The sequence below is a fragment of the Phyllobates terribilis genome, unplaced genomic scaffold (genome assembly GCF_046119375.1).
Source record: "Phyllobates terribilis strain yellow unplaced genomic scaffold, ASM4611937v1 Scaffold_3__8_contigs__length_932513732, whole genome shotgun sequence".
NCBI classification, from domain to species: Eukaryota; Metazoa; Chordata; class Amphibia; order Anura; family Dendrobatidae; genus Phyllobates; species Phyllobates terribilis.
This window is the reverse complement of record NW_027362763.1, coordinates 816,818,657-816,828,865: the sequence shown is the minus strand read 5'-3', so window position 1 is coordinate 816,828,865 and position 10,209 is coordinate 816,818,657. Positions and strand designations below refer to the sequence as shown.

The following is a 10,209-nucleotide window of genomic DNA, read 5'->3' as shown; positions in this document are numbered from 1 at the left end:
AGGTTTTATAAAATATGCACATGTCACTTTATTTTATAGATAATCACATTGGTGTAGGGTGAGCCGACATTCATTGCGGAAGGGGTGAGGGATAATCATTTTAAGGTGGTGCCAACCTCCGTGGTCAAGCAGGGCATCTTTCTTTGAGGGACTTTATAAGGGACATTAGGGCAGGCCATCAGTGGTCATCTAACCCATCTGTGTTTTGATGCTGTCAAAAAAATATAGGTAGACCTACTTGTAATTTCCTCCAGGTTACTATCATTCAGTGCTGAAGGTTTGCATGGTCAACCTATTTTAGCATTTCTAATACAAATTTTGATTTTAGATGTAGTCTTTTTTTCTGTGATTTAGCCTCCTCCACGTTCTACGTTATCTATTTTACTCTGTGATATACATGGGAAATATCTCTATACAGACTGACATTGTCCAATCAGAACGGTCAGCATATGTAAATCATGGTAACACCCTGTTGTAAATTTATTCATACAATTCTAGAAGGAATACCAGAGGAATGGTACACTGTAGAGTTCTGACAAAAGATGCTCCAGGTTTGTTATTTTATGGGGAACACATTTACTTACAAACAAGTGTCAGGAGAACTGACAGATCATCCTTAAAGGGATTCTCCATGAATGTGATAAAATGACCCCCATCATGTAATTCAAACTGTAGCCCGTCCTAGTACTAGTAGACTTGTGTCTCAACAGATAAAGGAGCTGTATCATAAGCAGACATACCTTTTACTTGGCTGATTGAACACAGAGAAAATCCTTTGTTCCCAGTCAGCCGAGAAGCTTTATTTCTTCTAGTGTTGCATCCCTTTCATTAACTCACGGAGATATGCGTGCTTACAGTTCCTCTGTCAGCTGAGACACAGGTCTCAGGAGCAGAGTTTCTTCAAACTGCATCCCATCTTGAAAAGTGACAAAGAAAGGTTGCCATTTGGATTACGTGATGAGGGCCAATTTATCACATTCTTGGCGAATCCCTTTATGTCATTAAAGTAACAATAAATAAATCTCTGCACTTTCATGTTCTTGGTATAAATTAGGTGCCTTGTAGATATGTACAAAATTCCAACCTGTACTGATACATTTAAGACAAGAGTAAATGTGACATGTCTTTTTCATTCACATTGCTTAGACATTTTAGAAAAGCATACATTTTCACCTCAAATACAGAATGTAAAAATTCTGTCCTAAAATTTGTAGTAAATAAATGATCCTTTGGTAAGCAGCAAAAGGAAAAACTGACAGCTATTTTAATAAATTACTTCATCCTTTTACAGTTCTTAAAAAGTTGAGCAAAAACGTGAGTAAAATTTACATGCACATATTGCATTTCTTTAACAGAGTCGTGTGATAAAAAATACAAAAAAAAGAACATCTAAAAGGCAAAAATAATTTTTATAGGTAGAATACATATGATATCAAAGTATTTATTTATTTTTAGTACTTGATAAATTATTTGTGGCACTGGCATATCCTGATACCAGTCTGCAAAAGTCAGAAAGCTTTGGAAGGTGAATCCCACTCATTTCTGTGGAACTAGCTTCATATAATACTGCCATTATAAGGGCAAAGGCACTGTAAGGTAAATGTCTATTGAAACTCAGCGACTCAAGAGTTTTAGCTTGGTAAACCAACTGACCAGTAGCGAGGGCTCCGTTGTGGTATTTTTTGAAGATGAAGCGGTAGTTAGTTTCCTGGAACTTTCCTCCTGGTATGGCATTGTTGCACTATTGTGTAAGTCCATATTTAGAAGACCACGGCTGCCCCTTATATAGTCTGTTCCTCGGATTAAATGCCTATCAGTTGATCTGGTAAAAAAATTTCTAGATGATACATTTTCTTCTATTATCGGTGCAATCCTTTCATTACTGAAATATCTGGATAGTGCTTCATCACCTTAAAAAGAAAGACAATGCAAGTACCTTTAACACACAGGTAGATAAATATATATGAAAAAACGTGATGGCTTTTTTTTTGTCAATAAATACAATCACTAACAACAAATGACTAGTTGTGAATCATATTAAGTCCTTAGTGACCCATCATGAAAGGGCCTCAAAAATAATCTGTATTCAAGATTTAATCTGCTAAAGTAAAGGTATAGCCATAATGGCCCTGTTATACTGGCTACATGTATTGAAAAAAATCCATAGCCTGGTTCTTGCTTAATTCACCTTAGAAGTTTTGGTGCAATATCCTCTTCGTGGGCGGGCGGTGGGTAGGGTTTCTGGAACTGCCATGGCCTCATAGCATTTGTATGAGCCTCCTTTTTTAACCCCTTGATGACCGCCGTAACGCATTTTTACGGCGGCAGTTAAAGGTACTTATGCCTCAGCGCCGCTCTTTCACGGTGCTGAAGCATAAGTGTATAGCGCCGCCCGGGGGCGGCGATTCCCGCGGGTGTCATTTGTATATGACAGCTGACACCCTGCAGTATCGGCCCAGGCCGGTTTCGATGCCGATAAGCTGGTTCTCACAGGCACAGTCAGTGACTCACTGACAGATCTCATACACAGCAGGAGTACTGCAGTGTATGAGATCAGCAATCAAAGTGAAAATTACACACGTCCCACAGTGGGAAATAGTGAAAAAGTAAAAAAAAAAAAAAGTGAAATTAAAAATGTAAAAAACTAATAAAAAAAAAAAAACACAAAAAAGTACACACAAATGACTCAAATCCATTTTGCCGCTCAAAATGCAGCATTTGTGATAAAACAAAAATAAACGAAAAAAAAAAGTACACATAATTGGTATCGCCGTGTCTAGAACAACCCGCTTTATAAAACTGTCACGTTATTTATTCCATTTGGCGAACGTCGTAAAAAAAGTAAATAAAAAACACGCCGAAAATTACGCTTTTTCTTCATACTGGCTCTCAAAAAGTGAATAAAGAGATCAAAAAGTCGTATGTAAAAAAAATAAAAATAAATAAATAAAAGTGTCACACTTCCCTGCAGAAAAACAAGCCATAACATGGTTCATTCGGCAAAAAAATAAAAAAGTTACAGCTCTCAGAATGTGACAATGCAAAATCAAACTCTTTTTTGTAAAATACTGTTATTTGGTGTGTAAAAATAGCAAATCATAAAAAAATATATAAAGCTGGTATCTCTGTAATCGTACCGACCCGACGAACAAATCGGTCTTATCACTTTTACGGTGTACAACCCAAAAAAATAAAAAATTAAAACAATAACTGAATTACTGTTTTTTGTTCATTTTGTGTCTGAAAAATCAGAATAAAAAGCGATCAATAAGTACTATGTGCCCCAAAATGCTACCAAAAAAATCTGCAACTCATCTCGCAAAAAAATAAGCCATCATACAGCTCTGTTCAACAAAAAATAAAAAAGTTACAGCTCTCAGAATATGGCAACGAAAATAACTACTTTTTATAAAAAAAAATAATTTTTACTATGTGATAGCAACAAAACCTAAAAAAAAAACAATATAAATCTGATATGGCTGTAATCACACTGACCTGAAGAATAAATCCGCCTTATCACTTATAAAGCACGGTGAACTGCGCAAAAATAAAAACAAGAACTATTCTGGTACTGCCGTCTAGTTCTTCATTATGCCTCCAAAAAAATCGGAATAAGGTTAGGCTCACGTTTATCCTGCGCTCTCCTCTGAGCACTTAAGTTGGGGTTTCCGTGTAACATAGTTTTTCAGGTTGAAGGAAGACTAAGTCCATCTAGTTCAACCCATAGCCTAACATGTTGATCCAGAGGAAGGCAAAAAAAAAAAAAAGTGGCAAGCACTAAGCTCCACATTGGGGAAAAAAATTCCTTCCTGACTCCACATACGGCAATCAGATTAGTTCCCTGGATCAAAGCCCTATCAAGGAATCTAGTATATATAACCTGTAATATTATACTTTTCAAGAAAGGCATCCATGCCCTTCTTAAATTTTAATAGTGAATCACTCATTACAACATCATGCGGCAGAGAGTTCCATAGTCTCACTGCTCTTACAGTAAAGAATCCCCGTCTGTGATTATGATTAAACCTTCTTTCCTCCAGACGTAGAAGATGCCCCCTTGTCCCCGTCTCAGGCCTCAGAGTAAAAAGATCAGTAGAAAGGTCTTTGTACTGTCCCCTCATATATTTCTACATAGTAATAAGATCACCCCTAAGCCTTCGTTTTTCTACAGTAAATAACCCCAAGTGTAATAACCTGTCTAGGTATTGCAGACCCCCCAGTCCTCTAATAACCTTGGTCGCTCTTCTCTGCACCCGCTCTAGTTCAGCTTTGTCTTTCTTATACACCGGAGACCAGAACTGTACATAATATTCTAAGTGTGGTCGCACTAGTGACTTGTATAGAGGTAAAATTATGTTCTCCTCATGAGCATCTATGCCTCTTTTAGGCTATGTGCCCACAATGCAGAAATGAAGCGGAAAATTTCCGCTTCATTTCTGCATATCCTTGCCGGAAAAACGCGTTTTTTCACATGTTTTTGAAGCGTTTTGCACATGCGGAATTGCCTTGCGTTTTTTTAATGCATTGAGAATGCAATTCCGCATGCGTAAACGCCCCAAATAATGGACATGCTGCGGAATTTTCCGCACATCAAAAACGCTGTGGAAAATTCCACAGCATGGGCATTGAAATTGCGGATTGACATTGGGGACCATGGGGGAAGGATTACCAAGCGTTTTACAAGCGTTTACGCTGCGAAAATTCCGCAGCAAAAACACTTGAAAAACTAATCTTGAACTAAACTTCCTCTGCCCAAGTGCATTACCTTACATTTATCCCCATTAAAGCTCATTTGCCATTTATCAGCCCAAGCTTCTAGTTTACATAGATCCTCCTGTAATATAAAATTGTCCTCCTCTGTATTGATTACCCTGCAGAGTTTAGTGTCATCTGCAAATATTGAAATACTACTCTGTATGCCCCCTACAAGGTCATTAATAAATATGTTAAAAAGAAGGGGGCCCAATACTGACCCCTGTGGTACCCCACTGTTAACTGAGACTCCATCTGAGTGTTTTCCATTAATAACCACCCTTTGTTTCCTATCAGTGAGCCAGTTCTTAACCCACTTACATATATTTTCCCCTATCGCCATTGTTCTCATTTCATGTATCAACCTTTTGTGTGGAACCGTATCAAAAGCTTTTGAAAAGACCATATACACAACATCCACAGCATTTCCTTGGTCCAGTCCGGAACTTATCTCTTCATAAAAACTGATCAGATTAGTTTGACAGGAACGGTCCCTCGTAAACCCATGTTGATATTGGGTCATGAGGTTATTCTTCTTCAGATACTCTAGTATAGCATTTCTTAGGAAACCCTCCAGGATTTTACCTAGAGTAGAGGTTAAGCTTACCAGCCTATAATTTACAAGTTCAGTTTTTGTCCCATTTTTGAATATTGGCATCACATTTGCTATACGCCAGTCCTGTGATACAGACCCTGTTATTATGGAATCTTTAAAGATTAAAAATAATGGTCTATCTATGACGTTACTTAATTCCTGCAGTACTCGCGGGTGTATCCCATCCGGGCCCGGGGATTTGTCAGCTTTAGTGATTTTTAGACACTTCCGTACTTCCTGCTGGGTTAAGCAAGTGACATTTACTGGAGAATTTTTGTCATCACTGATAATGTTTTCTGTCATGAGATTTTCTTGTGTAAACACTGCTGAAAAAAAATCATTTAGCATATTGGCTTTTTCCTCATCCTCATCCACCATTTCACCCAGACTATTTTTAAGGGGCCAACACTATCATTTTTTAGTTTCTTACTATTTATGTAGTTAAATAATATTTTGGGATTATTTTTACTTTCTCTGGCAATGAGTCTCTGTGTCTCAATCTTTGCTGCCTTGATTTGGTTTTTAGAGAATTGATTTAATTTTCTGTATTTATTTAATGCCTCATCACTACCCACTTGCTTTAGTTCTCTAAATGCTTTCTTTTCGTCACTTATTGCGCCCCTTACAGCTCTATTTAGCCATAGTGGTTCCTCCTACTTCTATCATGTTTATTCCCATAGGGTATATATTGTGCACAGGTCCTATTCAGGATGCTAATAATGTGTAAATTCACCAAAACCGCAATTACCCAAATGAAATACCCAAATGGAGCCACTCACTCATGAGGTCGATGGAGTCCCTTTGGACTGGTCTCTGTTACGGCAGCGGCCCATCATTTTAGGCTTTTTTTTAGCACACAAGTGTGGACGACCACAGATCTGTGCACGCCTAAAAAGATGGAGACCACCGGAGCAGACATCAAACGGACTCCAAAGTGTCTCCATCTGCCTCTTTGTGGTGGGCGGTTCCGTTGGGGTTTTCGTCTGAATCGCCTTTTTTGTGGGATTCACACGGAAACTCCAACTTAAGTGCCCAGCGTAGATTGGCGATCCAGTCTTATTCTGGAAGCAATCGAAAATTATGTACCCCAAAAATGTTACCAATAAAACCCAAATTGTCTCTTCAGAGAGGAAGAGGACTAGAATTCTAGTCTTGGATACCAATAAAACCCCTAATTTATCCCACACAAAACCAGCCCCTCTCAGGTCCGTCTTCTTTCACTGGGACTATAGGGGGTCCCATGTTACTAGTAGAACAAAGACTCTGGAAAAGCAACAGTTCCCTCTCTCTCAAATAAAATCCAGTGAATTCTGCGCTCAAATCCAAATGCCCCCTCCTTCTGAGCCCCAATGTGCCTAAACCGCAGTAACCAGCCACATGTTTCGCATTATTGTAGCGGGAAGAGCACTGAACAATTTACGAGGTGCCTATCACCAGAAGAAATGTATGCGGGCGATACAATATATGGGGGCACTAAACTTTATGGGGGCAAAATGTATGGGCACTAAACTGGCATATTTGGAATTCTCCAGAATAAAGCCTGGCATGGATGTTACATAATAGTCACTGCAGCCGTAGATGAGTTCATTGAGATGTGTAATTTTTACAATGGGGTCCCTTTTGGGGTTTTTCTGCCGTTCTGGCACCTGAGGCTCCGCAAATGTCGCCCACAAACTATTCTACAAAAATCTATGCTCAAAAAGTAAAATAGTGCTCCTTCCTTCTCAGCCCCGACGTGTGGTCTAACATTAATTTCTGATGACATATGGGGCATTATCGCGTTCGGGAGAAATAGCATAACAAATTATGGGGTCCATTTTCTCCTATTATCCATTGTAACCATTACAAATTTGGGGTTAAAACTACATTTTCGTTAAAAAATGAACATTTTCAATATGACGACCTAGTGTTATCAAATTCTGTGTAGCACCTGTGGGTTCAAAATGCTCACTATACCCCTGGATAAAATCCTTGAGGGGTGTAGTTTCCAAAATGGGTAACTTGTTGGGGTTTTCCACTGTTTAGGCCATTCCCTCAAAGTCTGTGTTCCAAACGTCACTCCTTCCCTTCCGAATGCTGCCGTGCGCCCAAACAGTAATTTTACCCCACATATGGGGTATCAGCGTACTCAGGAGAAATTGCACAACAAATTTTGGGGTCCATATTCTCCTGTTACCCTTGTGAAAATAAAAAAATTTGGGCTAAATGTACATTTTTGCGGAAAAAAAATATGATTTCTTAATTTCACGGCTCTACGTTATAAACTTCTGTGAAGCACCTGGCGGTTCAAGGTGCCCACAACACATCTATATAAGTTCCCTGAGGGGTCTACTTTCCAAAATGGGGTCACTTGTGGGGGGGGTTTTCACTGTTTAGGCACATCAGGGGCTCTCCAAGCAACAAGGCGTCCGCTCTCGATTCCAGCTAATTTTGCGTTCAAAAAGTCAAATGGTGCTCCTTCCCTTCCGAGCTCTGAAGTGCACCCAAACAGTGGTTTTCCCCCACATATGGGGTATCTGCATGCTCAGGAGAAATTGCACAACAAATTTTGTGGTCCATTTTCTCTCGTTACTCATGTGAAAATAAAAAAATTCGGAAATTGGGAAACATTTTGTGAAAAAAAGTTAAATGTTCATTTTTTCCTTCCACGTTGCTTCAGTTCTTGTGAAGCACCTGAAGGGTTAATAAACTTCTTGAATGTGGTTTTGAGCACCTTGAGGGGTGCAGTTTTTAGAATGGTGTGAATTTGGGGTATTTTCTGTCATATAGAACCCTCAAAGTCACTTCAAATGTGATGTGGTACCTAAAAAAAATTTGTTGGAAAAATGAGAAATCGCTGATCAACTTTTAACTTCCTAACAAAAAAAATGATGTTTCACAAATTGTGCTGATGTAAAGTAGACATGTTGAAAATGTTATTTATTAACTATTTCCGTGACATAACTCTCCGATTTAAGGGCATAAGAATTCAAAGCTTGAAAATTGATAAATTTTGAAAATTTTCGCCAAATTTCTGTGGGTGGGCCTGTGGATGGGCTCTATCTGGTGCTCTGCTTACATATTCATCTGTATGCTCTTATGATAGGCCACTGTGCCTTCACTGACCTGCCTCCTATTTTACATAATGCATCTAGTAGTGCGGGGCTAGGTAAAATATGACAGGTCACTGTGCCTTCACTGACCGTCCTCCTAAGAGCATACAGATTAATATGTAAGCAGAGCACCAGATAGGGCGCCCCCCACAGGCCGCCCCAAAGCACGGAGCATATCATTATCTCCAAATTGAAAGTAAGGATTACACAAGAACCACAGGACGGATTTCATTATCCAAGGTATCATTTTAATCAGTGTAATGTCGACCACCTGACACTGCCTGTAGTTTACTGAGCACAATCCTGCTGACAGGTGCGCTTTAAATTAGAAAAAAATCTTCACATTTTTTGATAGAATAAAATATGAAAAATGATTTAAAAAGTTTGCTGAAATTTGCCATACAAATCTTATGTACTACAAGCTCGAATTACGACTGCAGTAAATGTGGGCTGGATCTGCTCACGTGTGTGATGCCACTCCATCCTTCTCCCTCTGGCTGTTTGCAAAAAGATAAGGAAGAATGAAGTTTAGGATCATTTTGTTGGTGGCTGCAATGTGATACTGAGTTGTACACTGTGTTAGCGAGGGCAGCTGTCAGCTCCAATTCTGTTAGTTGGCGCTGCACTGCTCACTGTATCATATATGATGGGCTTAGATACATGGCTAAGTGGACTGTATCACGCAAGAAAGGATTAGATACATTTCTCTGCGGACTGTATTTCACATGATAAGTTTCGATACAAGGTTCTTCAGACTATCACACATGATATGATTAGATACACAGCTCACTGAACTTAATCATACGATAAGTTAACTACATGGCTCAGCAGACTGTATCTCACATGATAGCATTAGGTACATGGCTCAGTGGACTACATCACACGTGACAGGAGTAGATACACGGCTCGGCAGACAATTACTGTGATTTGACTGGAGCGGTCATTGCAGCTGATGTGCGTAAAGAGAGGTGAGCACAGATCCGGGCATCAGCGCTGCAGTGGTGTTTCGTCCAGTGATGTGTACTCACCACTGGATGAAGTCTCCACTGCAGCGCTGGTGCGGCTTTGCAGGCGCAGCAGTAAGGCTAAGTGCCCACGATGCAGAAATGCTGCAGAGCGTTTCTGCATCTCCCTGGCAGAAAAAATGCATGCGGATTGTACATGCGTTTTTTCTGCTAGGTAGAACTGTTTGTGAGGTGTTTTTAACATGCGATTTCGCATGCGGTTTGTCAAGCGCTTTTCCAAGCGATTTTAGCATCAGTTGGAAAGTGCTTGACAACTTGGTCACACTATATAAATCCACGCAATTGGCATGGATTTATATTGTGTGACCAAGTTACGATGCTGCAAATGCAGCATCAATTGTAAACAAAATAATAAAAATGTTGAAAAATAAAATAAACCCATAATACTCACCTTCCGATGGCCCCCGGTCTCCACTACAGTGCGTCCGGTGTCTTCAGCGGCTCGCGGTGCTCTAAAAAGGACCTATAATGACGTAATTTAGTCATGTGACAAGTCACGAGACCGCTGACGTCAGCCGCCGCGTGACCTGTCACATGACTAAATGACGTAATGGAAGGTCCTTTTACACCACCGTGAGCAGCCGAAGAGCCAGCAGCACCGCCGGGAGCAGACAGGGGGCCATCAGAAGGTAAGTACATGGTTTTTTTTGTTGCTTTTTTTTATTCTTTTTTAACTATAGGTACTATGGTACCCGGGTCTGGAGGAGAGTCTACTCTTCTCCAGATCTGGGTACCATCCGCGCAT

General features: G+C 39.8%; 1 protein-coding gene across 1 annotated transcript in view; it reads right to left on the bottom strand.

Annotated features, from left to right (window-relative positions):
- Nucleotides 1-1,228: 1,228 nt before the first annotated feature.
- The window catches only part of CNKSR3 (CNKSR family member 3), a 157,707-nt gene continuing 148,726 nt past the window's right edge, over nucleotides 1,229-10,209 (bottom strand). The window contains exon 13 of the mRNA XM_073672439.1: nucleotides 1,229-1,910. Within this exon, the coding sequence (XP_073528540.1) occupies nucleotides 1,615-1,910 (296 nt within the window). The 3' untranslated portion in view covers nucleotides 1,229-1,614. The remainder of the gene's footprint in view (nucleotides 1,911-10,209) is intronic.